General features: G+C 42.3%; 1 protein-coding gene across 2 annotated transcripts in view; it reads right to left on the bottom strand.

The window, feature by feature from the left end:
- The window catches only part of nlgn4xa (neuroligin 4 X-linked a), a 78,967-nt gene extending 62,671 nt beyond the window's left edge, over window positions 1-16,296 (bottom strand). Inside the window, exons 1-3 of one of the 2 annotated variants that reach the window (XM_030074530.1) lie at window positions 15,846-16,296; window positions 6,659-6,706; window positions 3,400-3,402 (exon numbers count right to left, since the gene is read on the bottom strand). In XM_030074530.1, coding sequence (XP_029930390.1) covers window positions 3,400-3,402; window positions 6,659-6,706; window positions 15,846-16,296 — 502 coding nt within the window. The remainder of the gene's footprint in view (window positions 1-3,399; window positions 3,403-6,658; window positions 6,707-15,845) is intronic. The other variant, XM_030074521.1, reaches the window with a different exon arrangement.
- Between the last annotated feature and the right edge of the window lie 464 nt (window positions 16,297-16,760).

Consider the following 16,760-nt stretch of genomic DNA (forward strand, 5'->3'; position numbering starts at 1 on the left):
CGGGCGACGGAAAGGTTGGCTCTGTATGCACCTTCTCGGTAGGCTTGGCACAAAGCAGCATCTCGGCTGGCCAGGCAGGCAGGCAGGCAGGCAGGCGGGCTGCACTGGTGCTCGGCAAGGGGAGTGTATCATTCTCCTCCTCCGCAAAAGAAAACAGTGAGAAAAGAAGGAGTAGAAAACAACCCACAGTGACAGGTTATTAATCTCCGCTGTGCTCTGAGTGGGTGCCTAGCGCTCACTAATGTGTCTGCATCTATTTCACAACTCCTCACCTGCAACCGAGCCAGCGCTCTAAACAGCTAGCAGCGACAGGCCTGAGGAGGAGCCGGGGTCAACCTGGCGACCCTGGATAGATTTACTTGGTTATATACAACCTGCTAATTACACAGGCAGAAACAGGACAATGGGATTGTGTCAATAAGTTCCTGTTTATCATGCAGTTCCTCATTAGGGGAGGCCCAGCGGAACACTGTGGGCGGTGGAAACAACCTTGGAGCGGCGAGATCTCCGGATGCACATAAAAGCGGAGCACTCCCATAAAGTTGTCAGGGTCTCAAACTGATACCCATCTGACGGGCGCTGCAGGGCTCTGCAGGGCTCGGCGCTCCGACACAGAGCCGTTGGGCTGGCTCTGCATCAAACTAAAAAAAAAAAAAAAAAAACAGGCAAATTGACTTGTTACTGCCCATCTCTTTTGGTGTAGTGCTGCTGCAGTCACAGGGTTGGAAAAAGGGGGGGCGGACGGGGAGGGAGAGGGCGGGAGGGGGGGGGTCACTCAGGGCACTTTGATCCGGCAGAAACATCCCCTACAGATTTAGAGCCGTGCTTTATGGCGAGGGAAGAAGAGGGTGGTCTCGGGGCACAGTGTCCCCATCCTGTCAGCGTGGAGTGCACTTAAAACTAAAGAAATCAAACAGCTTCGAGTGCTCTTCGCCCAGCACGCCTCCAACCCCCCTTCCCTTCCCTGCCCCCCCCCCCTCCCTCTCTGTCTCTCTCTCTCGGGCCTGTGGAGCTGCCTGGGTGACTCTGCAGCGAGTTCGTCCTGGACATTCATCACTGCCACGCCGGCCGGGGGATAATATATTCCTCCACTGGCTGCGCAGCGTTGCGCACATTACTCATCTTTATATGAGTGGGGGCGGCGGCGGTGGTGGTGGTGATGGGGGGACTGGGGGGGGTGGTTGGCTAGTGAGTGTGTTTGAGGGGGGTCCATGTGAATTTTCCATTGCTTTCAGCATTTTCGACTGTTAGCGGGAACAAATGGAAATGGCAGCTAATGGAGGTGCACTGGCACCGTAATGTGTGTCCCGCATCAGCCGCCCCATCCCCCGCTCCTCCCCGACAGAGAGGAGCCCACTGCTTCCTCTTCGATAACTGTTCTCTGACATGCCAGCTACAGCCAGCCGCTGCTCTCCAGAGGCACAAAAAAAAGTCTTTATGTGGCCCGCAGCCAAACAGAAACCTGTCAGGAGCAGCTAAATAACTGCTCGAAAACAGCGTGTTGAGGATATTGTCAAACCATCCCTGAAAAGGAAAAACCCCGACATGCACCCTCTGCTTTGAACGAGCCACAATTATACTTAGCCACAGTGTCTCTTTGCAAAAGAGAAAAGTAATTACAGCCAAATCTTAAAAAGCAATTCCAGTAATACCCCCAGAACATCTGTATTTTGGAGACGTAATGAAATAATTAAAATTAGGGATATGTTTGATTCAAACAGTGTTCTTCAGGCGAGCGCTTTTGACAAAAGCAAATTTTATACTGAACAAAAATAAATAAATAAAATAAAATAAAATAAAAAATAAAATTCAAATTTCCACAAAAATGATTTTGGCCGGGAGAGTGTTTTGGAGTGAAACGCACATACGGCTGGATAAAGGTTGTCTGCAGTGCTGTGAGGTGGCTCTGCAGCAGGCACTGAGGTATAGGTGGAACCACAGGGGAGCCGGGAGTGTAATTCATTGCCACTGCAGATGTTCAAACAGTCAGAGTGCATCGATCGTGCACGCTCTCCTGAAAACACAGGAAGGCCTACGTTGTGCCTGAAAACGCGTTTATCCAGGCGTTTCACGGTCGCACTGTCGTATCTGCGGTATGCAAACCTGTTTTCCAAGTGTGTGGAACGATGACCTTTCGCTACCATTTTGATACGGCACGGCGGAGACCTTGGGGCCATATTACAGAACCTCCCTATCTTAAGTCTTCGGTTAAGATATGAGGAGTCTAAGATAGGATTTTTCCCAAATTTGGAATTAAAGAAGCAACTCCTCACTCATTTTTGGTATCCTGTATTACCTTCCTTCATCCTACCTCATCTCAGGTTAGGAAATCCACAATACTCAATCAAGCATCAGCATCTACTAATGAGCATTTGGTCATCATACTGTAACACATCATTCAGTCAAGTTCCCATTGTTGACATTTTGTTGGTTTCATAAGAGCAATACAAATCAGCCATATAGACAAGTGAGAAGAACAGCTTGATGGTTATCCTTAGGTTTAGATGGGTTTATTGGGGGAAGTTAGGGTTAGGGTTAGGTTAGGGTTAGGGTTAGGAAGCGTGTGTAATATACTTCTCCTTTCATACCATATTATATCATAGCATATCGTATCATATAAATTAGGATAGGGACATTGACTTAATCATTTGAAATCGCCCAAATCAGGTCTTAATCCTAATTGCCATAGTTACCAAACAGTTAAGATGGGATCTGCAAGTCAGTAAGTTTCTGTAATATGGACCCCAAAAGCTTACAATCACTTCTTTTTGCTCATATATCTTTTAATGTTTGAACCGCATTACTCTAAGAATGAGATAACAGTGTCCCAAAACAAACACTTGTGCCTCCACAGCGCATATTGTCTTTCCCCAGCAACAGCTGTGGGCAGATGGTGTGTTTTTGTAATCTATTTTAACAGAGTATCATCTCCAATGATCTGGCCCTTCTCATTTGAGGTAAACTATGCTGCATCTGTTAGGTGCAAATCCAATATATTAGGGTATTTCCAAGCCACTGTTCTGAAGCCCCAGAGGTAATGCAACCATTTAGAATTTCACGACAGAACATGACTAAACCCAGTGCGATGGACATGCTGTTACCTATTCGCTTTATTTTGTACCTTGCCACATTTTGTAATAAAAAATGTCAGGCAAAACACAATAAATTTCCATGCATTTTATAATAAGAGGCTCTGTAAGCTTTGTAAGCACTCCGCTCATGTTTCCCTTGCCTTAACCCCTCTCAGTGGTGTGTCTCAGACTGATATGGGTGTGTCTCAGACCGATGTGGGCGTGTCTTAGACTGGTGTGGGTGTGTCTTAGTTTGCTGCGGGCGTGTCTTAGACTGCAGCGGGTGCCTTAGTTTTGTCTGGGGCGAGTCTGCAAGTTGCAGTTGGACTATCTTCAAAAAGTAAGAGATTAGCCTCAAGGGGGAGTGACACATTCTGCACTGTAGAATAGCACTAAATTCTGCACTGTAGAGCAGTTTCATTTAAGTAAGTAAAGGCATGATACGTGATTTAAATGAAGGCAGCATTTGTGCATGTTATTACATATTCATCAATAAGATGTAGCCCCTGCATTTTCCTACTTAATAACAACCATTACATTTTGCAATCAAGGTTGTTATTACAAAATGCAGCAAGTTATTTCAAAATGTAGGTGTAATTGCAAAATGAAAAAAAAATGTATTTCATTTTGGAAGGTTATTCGAAAATATGGTGTTACTAGATAAAACTTCCTGGTTAAAAAAAAAAAAACAACAAAAAAAATCAGGGATCCTTCTCTGAAATTTAAAGTTCAGCTAAGACAGAAAATGTGTTTCATATTAGTCTTTAAAGATATAACATGCAGCTTTTTAAAAACAAACAAACATCAACACATCCTTGTCAAATTAATTGTGATGCCATAGTATAATTATTATAAACAAACGAAGCCATGGCCGCTGTGGTTGAGAGCTTCTAGTTAGTGCTAGTCTTTCACAAAATTAAGGCCACATTTCCCATTAACCCTGTTGTGTCCTTCCCCCCGGCCCCTCCCTGCCATGTCTGTCTGCACTGAAGAGGAAGAGCATTAGATGTGATTTTTCTATTATCCTTACACTTTTCAAACCATCTGCCATTGCTAGAAACTCTACTAATACTGTGGTTCCATCATATGGGAAGGAAGGTGGAGGTCGGAAAGATTCCCATGTAAAAGTGGTGTTAAACGTGGTTTTACTTACATGTAATATTAATCATTTTCCAGATCCTTCTCTGTTATTCATATGCCAATTCCTAGCTGTAATTACAAGTTGGAGGTTGACATGAAAGCTGTTGACATGAAAACTGTTTATATGGCGGCATATGGTACTAAAGATAAATACCATATAAAATGAAGGCAGCATTAGTTCTGTTTGAGAGAACAGCGCCTCCTTCCTGTTATGTGCAGTAAGAGCAATCCAGTGGGTATCCCATCAAATCACACGAGCTGACTGTCAGATGCAGAGCGGCTGTAGAGGCTGACAGTGTTGTTAATGACAGCGTTGTTCACTCACTGTGATTATAGTATGGCCTGCTGTAGCCACATTCTGATTTTGTTACTGTTCTCTACTACACAAAACACAGTCTGGGCACTGTTTGATTAAAGCCATTTGGAACAGCGGATGGCAGCAATGGACATTTACAAAAATACATAGCAGGTGACTGAATCAACCATCTGCCAATCATTAGCTACCTGTCCAATCAAACAAACATCATATGGCACAACACCAGAGCTAAACAAGTAGCAGAGCTAAACAAATAGCAGCCACAGTGAGCAAGCGTACTGCTCGCTTGTTAGCAAGCTGTACGAGTCTTACCGTATTTGTTAGAGAAATGTACGTTGATGTTGATTCAGTGTTGCAGTTCAGCGATCTGTAGCTTCGCATGTCATCATCACCTGAACCCAGGGGTTTCCAAACTGTTTCACATTCTGGACCCCCAAAACTGAATTGGGTTTGTGTTTGGTGTTAAATAACTTAGATGTCATACTTGTACATGGAAAAGTGTTGGGATTGAAACATAACATTACAGTTCTTGCATTACAGTTCTTACAATTCTTGTAAATTAAATTGTACCGAAAATAAACTATTCCTCATTTTGCTGAGGACCACCTGGAAGTCCCTCAAGGACCTCTGGAGGTTCCCCGGATCCCCCTTTGGAAACCGCTGACCTAAGCCACACCTGTAGCACCTCAAAGGATGCTGATTGGCCTGACTATTTTATGATGAGACCAAATGTTTTGGTTCAAAGTGTGGCCACGTGGTTTTTCAAGTCAAAAACAGAATCAGATCAGAAATAGTTCATTGATCCCCGAGGGGTAACTGGGTCACTTGCAGGTGCTCAAATTCCCAAGAGAAAAGCCAAATGATAAGAAATAGAAAAATAAATAAGAAACATAAAAATATATGTAGAAATGTATTTTAAACGTATACAAATGATGTATAAATATGTAGATTAATCCTAGTTGTGCATTAATCCTAGTTGTAAAAAAGTATGCACATTATGTTTTAATATGTCCATTAATCCTTACAACAATAAATACAGAAATACGAAATTGTGCATATGTAAAAAAGCAAATACACCTTATATACACAGGGATATTGCACTGTTGAATTGTTGTAAAGTCCTACAAATTATGATTTATTGATGTATATATGGTACCTTTAAAGTCCCAGTTTATTCAGTGAGGAAGGTGAAGTGAAATTCTCAGAACAGAAGAGACTGTGTCCTCTAGGTTCATTCCATCAGCATCTAAGGTCGGTTCCTGGTTTTCACTTATAAGTCAGAAATGCCTGGATAAAGCCTGCTCATGTAAGAGGATGTAAGGATTATGTAAAATATCACTTTCTAATGCAGTATCCTTCAAAACTGCCCACAATACTGTGATTCAGAAATGTCAGTGCTTTTTCTGGCACTTCCTTGTCTTTCCCCAGAAGACAAATGGTGCCCTTTTACTGCAACGACTCCTATGGCTTCCTCACCCCAAGTCCCTGCTATCCACCATCCCCACAGATCACCCGACACAGTGAAACAAAACCCACCGTTTGGTTATTACCATGCAAGAGCGAGGTGTTAATATTGGAAGAAAAGAAATATGTGGCAGTTATTTTCACCGAGCCACCAATGAACAAATTTCCACTGTCAAAACAACATGGGTTAGTGCTCATGCTTCACCGAGCAATGGAGGAAGAGAAAAAAATGCAGAAAGGCAGAGAGGGACATGATAGTTTTGAAAAATTAATTCATCGGAGGAGGCAAAATCGCATGCAGAGTTTAATTGAAATTGCATTTGGCGTGGCAAAAACGGGTGAGAAAAGGAACATTTCTGGTAAGTGGTGATTTATCGGAATGTCCACCTCATTCCTGTTTAGAGGTGTCCTTTCACCTCAGACCAGACCCTCTGGTTTGTGTCTAAATAATCTCCAAAGAGGAAAGAGGTCGATTCAAAAATGGAGAGCGAGGAGGTGTGCACTGATATGCACTCCGAGGGGGGATAAAAAAGAGAGGGGGAGGCAAGGGGTCAAAATTAACGCAATTCAAAAAGAGATCTATAGGTTCTCTGTCATGCACAAGTGTCAGGCTTTTTTTTTTTTTGTCAAAAAGGGAAAAAAGACATAAAAATACCTTCATCATCGCCACCATCATTACTGTTGAAATCTGCGCCTTGTCTGTTTGAGTTGGCTCCTAGTGTCGACAATAGGAGAAAAGTAGAGGGGATAAGGGGAAACAGATTTACCAAAAAAAAAAGAAAAAAGAAAAAAGAAAAACAGCAGCTTTCACAGAAAAAAGAAAAAAAGACTTTAAAAATGCATTAAAAACTTTGGGGTGCTGTGAGAGCAGGCTGAGAAAAACAAGTGGAAACATATTCATTGTAAGTTGAATAGTACAACCAAGCTGTGGTATGATTAACTGTCTTTTGGTGCATCGACTAACAAGGACCAAGGCAGCAGTCTGGCGGGGGACAAAACAGCAATTTGTGACCAAACAGTTCCATCAGCTGAAACAAATCTCCCACACTGGTGTGATGCAAACTCTAATTAACTCTCCAGTTACTGTGCGGCATCGGAGGAGGCATCAGTTAGGGATAAAGAGCTCATATTTCTCAGAAGACATGAAAAGCGTTGAATGCACCACTTTGTTCCATTTTTGATAATCACCCGAGCATGTTTCTCCAAAAAGCACACAGAAAGCACAATGCAACTTTGGGTGGTGAGTGCACATGCTAACACCGGCATTAGTTCTGTTACACAACTCTCACTGGTCCCCTTCAGGTTTCATAATTAAAATTAAGCATCATAACAAATGAGTTTAGCTGCTGTGCTGCTAATTCTGAAAGCGCTTCATAGCTGATTGCCAGAGACCAAAAAAAAAAAAAATGATAGACCACAGTCCCAACCATTAGAGTCCAAATGAAATCTTAAAGTTCTATTCATGTGTGTTGCTGTGCAGATCCATAATGAATACCTTACCAGCGCTTTCAAGCAAACTGTAAGAGGGAAGGGTGGATGGTAAACTTTATGAAATATAACTTAGTATTCTGAAAGTGTACCATCCTTACAGGATCGTACCAGTCATTCTGTGTGTTTGGCTTGCTCACTGCAATTTTTAAAATATCAGTATATCATTGTCAAGTGAACTGTGCCACACTGAAATATGACTATGGTCCAGATGATTGGTGGACTCCGTCTCATGCCAGTGGTGTTGGCAGTGTTAGTGCTTTCTTAAAATGTAGACCACACTTCCCAGAAACCCTGCTGCTTCCTGGCCCCCCCGTCCGCCCACCAGCTTTTCACTTCTTCTGCCTCCACCAGAAACATTAGCTGTGTCCAAACTCAGAGAACACCACCTACCAAAGGTGCAGTGTGTGAAGGTGTGGCCTCCAGAGGTCTGAAGGTCTGACCCTCTGACCTTTAGACCAACAGTTGCTAACTGGGACGGGCCACTGAGGATTCACCCTTGTGTCACTAGGAATTCCCCCTCATGAGCAGAAACATATCCTATGTTCAGGGGCGGATCTAGACAAATATTCATGGGGTGGCAAGAGGGTGGCATGGAGACTTTAAGGGGTGGCAGAAATATATATGCTGATTTAATACCAAACAATCACATATATTAGTATTTGCTTGGAAAACCCCCAAATGAGGATATTTTAACTCAAAAACATTCTATTATTGTGGTACATGAGTAAAGCATTGAATAGAAAACCAAAAGGTGTTTATTTATTTATTATTTATTTATTTATCAACCCCTTAAATAGTGGGAGTGTCATCTTTTGCTGCGTTTACTTGCACTTGGACATTTGAGTCTCGTAACAGCGAGTTTCCGAACAGCCACAATTAAAAAATAAATAAATAAATTGTCTGAAATTGGGGTGGCAACTAGGGTGGCAAGGCATTTTTCCCCTGCCACCCCCTAGAACCGCCTATGCCTATGTTATTCCACGATAAACCATGTTTGCATTCAAAAAATGTAATTGCAAAGCTTTTAATCCTCATTTAAAATGACTACGTTAGTCTTATAGTTCTGCTGGTTTACTTAGGTGGCTAGTGAAAAGATAAGCTCAACCTTTAGAATAAATAATATATCATTAACACATTTTACATTTATTCTAGATTACAATGGATAACATGAACAACAAGATACATTTACATTTGTATGCAGTTTTCACTTTTCATTTCACCTCCTGGCACGAGCTTTCCAAAAGGACAACAGTGCAGAGTGGATGATGGGATACAGGGGGGGGCGGCATGCATCAGTTGTGTCCTCCAAATCAGGCAAAAAGAAAGCTGCATATCTGGGACATGTGGGACCTCTGTGTTCTGGACACACTACCTTCGAAATGAGTAGCGCTTCCTCTTTGTGTTTTGTGCTGAAAAGCGAACAGCAGATTTCCCTACAAAATCTGACCCCCACACAAAGTAAAATGCGGGGTTGGGGCCGGAAGAGGCTGCCAGCGATGGGTCTTGTTTGTGAATGCTTATTGTACCGCAGTCTCAATATTAATGTGCTATTGATTCATTTATGGTTAAATGCAACACACGGCACCTTTAAATGACATGGACTTATTACCCTCAGCGCTACTTCGCTGTAATAAAATGGAGCAGCCATGACACAAAAGTGCCAGTTGTTCCCTCTTTTTTCTTTTTCTTATTATCGAGCCCATTACCTACAGCACCCAATAGTCCTTGAGCTATTTTACTATTCATAATGTATCATCTGCTCATCTCACTGTGCCTCGCTTCCACCTCCCTGAATGTGTGCTGTAGCAATCACTGATCAGTAAATAGTGGCGAATAGGTCTCGGCAGTCACATAACGCCACGTGATCGTCGGGGATGGTGGCATGTTTACACTGTATAGTCACAAAGTCAGTCAGCGAGCGGAGGACCTAAAGCTGTATACAAACAAGAGGCAAGTGGCATGTCACTTTAAGGCGGCAAAGCGTGAACCTCTACATCTGCCCAGGCTGGTCACAAACACACACACACACACACACATAAATGCACAAAACATACATACCAGCCTGGAAGCACTTAAACTAAAATGCATGCATACAGCAATATGCATGCACACACGCATCTATAAACCGTGCTGGTCTATAAAAAATAGTCGGGGCCTTTACAAACTTGAAAATACTTAAGAAATACTTAATATTTAAGAAAAGACTTAAGTAAAAGAATAAAAATGACAACCGTCCAAAACATGTCCATGTTAATCTGCATCATTTACTTGCATTCATGTCCTGTACATATATATGTGTGTGTGTGTGTGTGTGTGTGTGTGTGTATATATATTATTTTTTCCATGGCTACCTTTGAGATTAGCCCGTCGGAAACCAAACGCTGCATGTCACAAGATCACAGGCTCCAAATGTCATTTTCTGACTGTTGTTTTATCTGCTGCCTTTGATGCAGCGGAGAGGAGACGGACAGAAGGGCAGTTTACCACATCTATAATGTTTGCCTGTCTTTGCTGTTTCATGACCTGGCCTCAAGTCATTTCCTTCCGCCTCTCCATGTGTACGACTGGCTGTCAGAAACACCAGGGTGAAAAAAGGGGGTATGGCAGCGCCTTGCATAAGCACTTTGGGCCATTGGAAGGCCACTTAGTCCTGAAGAGTGGGACGGAAGATCACAGCTCTGGTGTAAAGACCTCAAACACACACACACACACACACACACACACAAAATTGGGGTACGGTGAAGTCTTATGGGAATCAGTCTCTCCAAAGATGACAGCATGTTTTCTCTAGCCTGTCTGGCCTCAAAATGTTGCTTTTTTTACTTGCATCTTGCACCCACTCAAAACTAAGGAAGAAGTCTTGCCAGTATGTGATGTCTTCCTCCTTGAGCACATCGAGAGGATACATATGTGAATAAGACACTTATGTATCCTCTCAGTGGTGTATCATGTCTTTAAACACTGATACACCTGATGCACCTTGTGGAATCGGTTTTATTTTCAAATTTGGTCATGACGTTCACCTTTGTGAATTTTGATATTTTAGTTACTTTTAATATCTATGAAACATTGCCCTGATGCAGACACCACATGTTATACAGTCATATTATTAATATTTTATTGCAATGAATTTGATAGTGTTAAAAAAATATTGCTCTGTGGTTAAATGATGACCTGTTCAGGCTGATGACCAGCAGAATTGCAGTGAATCTCCTCCACAGAAATAGACGTAGTAACTAGCCAACAATGTGTTTTATTTGTCAGTGAATGAGAATGAATCTAGTCATAAATAATAGAACAGTCAGCTAGCCCTATATGTTTAATGTGGGCGGCAGTATTAGCTTTTTGTTAGCAGGATATTTACAGTCTCATTTGAAGGATCACACCAGTGATTTAATGCAATATTGACAAAATGTGCTGCTTGTTTCTGCTAATCTTTTCCCAAAGCAAGTAATCGTAGAACTCCAATATCACCCTCCCACCCCCTTTATCCAGCCATTGGTTTCCATTCATTCCACTATGATATGAAAATGAACTTTCCGCTTCACACTTTCTTCACCCCAGTGTTCCACCACCATAATAAAGTCACCCACATTAGTTTTCGTAGAAGCAGCAGCACTGTTGTGTTTTGATGACTTGAAATTGGGGCGGAGTGAAACACTGTCTTCCAGAGAAAATAGTCCCTGAGGAAACATTTGCTCTACACAGCCAGTTGTCAGTTCTGTGGTTTATGAATGGTGACAACTTTGTAAGCCACAGAAGAAGAACCGTATAAGGTGGCTGTTTCAACCAAAACATGAAATTTGAAAATGTATTATATGTTGTGAAATCTTAAGTAGTCCAGCATGATTTGCAAAAAGGTTTGTTGCAATGAAAAATGTGGGTAAATTGTGGTAAATAGGCCAAATATTCAAAATCAGTGGTGTGGTCCTTTAAGAAAGAGAAACATGTAGATTTAAACAAAAACAACACTGATTTTCCTCAGAGAAAATGTGTTGATTTCATGATTCCAAATTTGGGAAAACTGCCTGTTGTAGCCATCTATACCCTGCAAGCAGCGACACATTTTCTCAACTTACACATATTATCTCATCTCTGACAAGCAGGGGAAAGAGAATACAGTAGCAGGTGACAGCGTACACTAATGTCTCATTTCAAAGTATCAGATGCCTGCCACTGAGACATGAGACTATGTATATGGAGGTAACAGGGTCTTACGTTTCAGTGTTGAGTAGTAAAACAGAACTAATGCCAGAGATGTCGACAATTAAAAAAAAGGAGACGATGCTGCTGTGGTACTGTCTCCCTCACCGAGAAACCCCCCGAGGAAACATCTTCGCTCTGATTAATTCACAATACAGCTGCATGCCACCTCCCTAGTCAGTCTGCAGCTACTGCAGAGGCTGATAAAGCTGGCTTTACTGCCATAACACCACACACACACACACACACACACACACACACATGCAATAATTTGCCCCTCACCCTATTTCTCCACACACACTCCAGACTCACATACATGTCCTCCCTTCCTCACACACCTTCACTCCCTCCTTTTCTTTTCTCACACAGACACACCTAATAACCTGCAGCTCTTTGTCTACAGACACACACACACACACACACCTAAAATGAAAAGAGCTTTTGGGCATTTCCCAACGTCCAGACAGGCAGCACTTTGTCTGCTCGGCCAAAGGACTCAACACAAAACCAGAGAGGCTATGACAATGCAGTCATTTGAGAGCGCTGCGTGCAGGCCAGGGTGGATTTCCTTTTTCAACTTAAAATCAGATGACAAAGAATAGGCGACGCTTAATCTGTCAACCCACTTGAGGTGCAGTAAAACTATAAATCCCTCCATGATCCTCGGCTGGCAGGATATTTTGACATTACACCGGATTTCTGAAAAGGCCAACTCGGAGGATATAAAGATGATGGGCAGCGCAGGGAGCTCTAACTGGGATAGAAACGTCACTCCCTACTGAGCTCAGGGTGTGGAGACAGATTATTATGACTCTTTTTTCTCCATCTGTGTTAACACTTTTGTTTTTCCATTTGCAATAATAGGATATGATGAAACATAAAAAAGGGAATGTAGCACCGTATCTCTGTGTGTGAAGCACTGTTGACTAGAATTACTGAAATGGGAACGTTGAGCAAACCTCACAACTGTGTGGTATAATTGCACCTTTGGTGATTTTCAGTAATTGTGGGAATTTTGGTGATTATGAAATTGTTTTTTCACACTACCACCTCTAATATTTCGGTAATATTGCTATGGTGACTCAATCACATCTATGGAAAAATGACTGTGAATTTAGGCTAAGCAGTTTAATAATTTACACACAGAAAACTGTGACACTGCATTTTTTTTTTTAATTAAAGAGGGCCAGTAAATTAAAAAAAGTAATGTTAATAATACTCTAATAAAGTACAGCTGTATCTTTCTCCCATATATCATCTCCCTGTGCAGTTCACTATCTTAAACTGCAGCATGAATTGCGAATCCAGAGTAGGAGCTGACGCTGCGCTTGTTAGCCTACAACATGTTGCGGCATTGTGTTTTATCTGCCCTCTTCATTCTTTCCATTTGCAGAGATGAAAACAGCCTTCGTTGTTACTTGGAAAACTGACTGGGTGTAAGCCTGGGAACTCGATCATGTCATGTCATTTAGACAAAGTTGCATCCCGGAGCACACAAAAACAGTTGTTGACGGTGCAAAACAGCAGCAGCTATTCAACCGATGGATTTCTGTACCTGTAGGCTAATACACGTTTGCAAACCTACCAGTTGGCTATTGTGCCTATGAGGACCAAAAAAAAAATAACTTGAGTTTTGTTGTAGCCTTTAATTTTAGCGAGTTTATGAAAAGCAAGTGCCTGAGTCTCCTCTCTCACACCAAGTAAGTCTAATCATGACATGCAGATTAATTTAACCCTACAAAGCCATTTGTATCATATATGATACAGATTTTCAATTCTGTTTTTTGTTTTCAGTTTAATCAATACTTGACCAAAATACTGTTGTATACCTTTGAACACTTCCCCTGTTCACCCTGGACCATACCATTGGCACTTCAAGTACATACCATATATCATACACCAGAAAGGCCGTATAATAACATATTTTTTGAAATTTTTTATATATATATTTTGTTATAGGACTAAATAAAGGGTTCAATTTTAAAAAATTGGAATTTTCTGCCAATTCTTTCATAGTTCAGGCTTTATAGGGATAATGACACAGTCCGCATTCCTCATATCTTTATTTCTTATTTAAACTATATTTTAACCCAAGGCCAACTGTGGATGCCTCAGTGAAATGAATCAATCATCCACCTGTTCCATAATAATACGCCACCTACTGAGCCTTTCCATGAGTGCAGAACAGATTTTAATACGGAACTGTTTTACTCCACAAACCCAGAGCTCTTTATCTTTGGTAGTGCATGTCCGAGTGCATTGTCCTAATTATGGTATAGCACCACACTGGAATGTGCCCGTATTGCAGTCAAATTAGAAAACTACTTACATAACAGTGGTCACTACCATGGTGTCGAGATCACACACACACACTCCCCACCTCCAGACATTGTGGAGATAGAGATTTTTCACCTGATAACAGTAACTGTTGAAAGAGTGAAATTTCTTATCTTATTTCAATTGGCGCTGCAGGAATCCTTTATTAATGTTTAGAGAGCTAACATCAGAAGATCTCATATACCATATTATATATCCTCTTGACTTTACTGGCTGTAATATTGGTTGTTGACACTACAAAAGCAGATTCAAACAGCCATGGTGAGAAAGTACACAGTACACTGTACATTCTTGGTAGAGCACAATAACTTTTGTTTGTCGCAGATATTGAAACATTTCAGAGTAGCTCCCTCCTGTGCGTCTGACCCAGGATTGCGAGATTATCCCTATCCTGCACTCTTTAATCTACCATGTACTCAAGAGCTCAAACTAAATTTAGCATGGAGCTGTCAAAAATCTCAGCCACATTAACGTTCACTCTCCTTCCACAGGCCATCCACCGTGCCCTGCTTCCTGAAACAGCCCAGCGAGCCTGCTTATCCTGACCTCAACCTGTTTTAGGTTAAGTTGAACAAGCTGAGAATTTACTTAACACGCTTTTCTCTTTTTCTATACGTGGTGGTTACTGCAGGACCTCGATAGATAAAGTGCTCGACTTGTATGGGTGTCTCTGAAGTGCTTGCTCACATAGGGCAAAGCGAAAGCAAAACTGCAGTAAATGGACCTTCAAGCCTTGAAAGCAATACAGAACCTTGCATTCTCGGTATGTTTTTCTCTTCCCTTTTAATCTTACATCACTCTCAGCAAACAGCACTCTTGTGGCTATAGTATAAACCAGCATGAGCTCTCAGCGGTTAGATGAGAGGCTTTTTGCTTTTTCCTCTCTGTTGGATGACACAGTCAATGTCTGCTTTGGGACTGAACCATTAGCAAAATCAACAGTTTCCCAAACTGGGGTCCATAGACTCCAAGGGATATTAGAGAGGGTCCCACAGGATGCACACAATCTAGAAAGAGTTTAATTTTGCCATTATGTCATTCACTAGAGGTTGTCATGAAATACTCTCTGTAAAAGAGAAATACAGATTTAAGAACAAACACAGGAAGAGAGCATATAGGCTGCTGGTTGCAAGCAATAAACAGTTCAGAATATTGTTTCTTTATCCAGTACCAAGTGATGTAACAAAACTGAATATGAGTAGTGACATTACAATGGGCAATGGAAAATAATATTCATTTCTTTTGTCCTCAGCCCCTCTGAATATCAGATTGATGTTGGTTTACCTGAGACCTGTTATTCCTTTGCAACATAATTAGACATCTCCATCTTTTTAACTGATGCAGGAATATACTGAGCTAGACCAACCTATACGTTAACCAAGATGATAAAAATGGTAGTAAAGATGTTTTTTTTTTTCCTTGTGAGTGGACAAAAATATAGAATGACAACATCCCTTCATATGAAAGGGTTTCTGCAGGTAAGAGAGGATGCCAATTTTGCAGGGTGTACTGCAAAAGTAATAAAATTTGTGTGAATTACTGCTCCAATGCACTAATAGGAGAATGCATCTATAACAACAAATAACCTTTACAAAATGAAGATCCATGGTTGAGAACAAATTTATCTGGAGGTTTTGGATATGGAAGAACTGGGAATCCTACGACTGAAAGACATGTTGCCTTTGGAGAAGCTATTTGTCTGAGCAAGTAACTTTGGCTTCAAAGTTCAAGGTATGCCTGCCCAGAGAGGAGTGAAATGTAAAGGGAAACTAGCCAAGAGGCAAGAGGTAGAGGAGAGAAAGGGACAAAGTGAATCAACCTACCATCCTCTGTAGGGACGTAGATATTTAGGTAAAGGCAGTCCTCGTTTTGCTCCTGCACATAGGTAACCACTGTATCCAAGTTGGCGGTGAACCACACGGGAAGCATATCATTGAGCAAAAAGCGGTCCTCCAAGAACTGAGGACAAACTGGAGCAAACTGAGTAGCATTCCTGATGCCCGGCCAGGACATAGGTGACTCCGGCGGCTGGAACCTCCTCTCCCCAGTGGGAGCCAACGCATAGGGGATCCCTAAATACTGCTCCACAGGTCCCAGAATCTCATTAGGCAACGTCACCTTGACCCCCCGCAATTTCCCGTAATTGGTGGTGACCACAGGGTGTTGCTGGGCCTCAACGGCGGCCAAACAGATGGACACAAGCCCCAACCAGAGCAGCAGGTCGGCCTTGGCCGTGGCGCGAGACATCCATGAAGGGCCTCCTGGCGCTGACATGCTCCTGCTGTGCTGAGCCCAAGCCTGGCAGGTCGTGGTTATGGTCCACCCTAAGGTCCCCAGCCCCGCCCGCCCGCCACCCCCCACCCACCCAGGCAGGCCTCCGGTACGTCTCCTGCTCCTGCTCAAGCCACGAGCTGAGAAACGGAGCTCCGGCCAAATGAAGCAGCTTTCTCAGAGCTCCCCATCCCGAGAGCCTGCATGAAGATCGGCGGCTGCTGCACAACTCCCCCGTCCTCCCAGGGAACAGGAGAGAGCCTAGGATGGTCTTTGGTTACCTTGGGAAAGCTCCAGCTTGATGGGATATCCTGCAAAAAAGAAATAACAACAGTGATAAAACATTCAGTTGATCCACATCGGTATTTATGTTAATCCATTTGTCCATATGGCAGATGTGCTGCAGTGATTTATCACTAGATTGAGTACCAGTTAAATGTTACTTTTCACATTGGCAACGATAAGGA

Source organism: Myripristis murdjan, chromosome 2, assembly GCF_902150065.1.
Source record: "Myripristis murdjan chromosome 2, fMyrMur1.1, whole genome shotgun sequence".
NCBI lineage: Eukaryota > Metazoa > Chordata > Actinopteri > Holocentriformes > Holocentridae > Myripristis > Myripristis murdjan.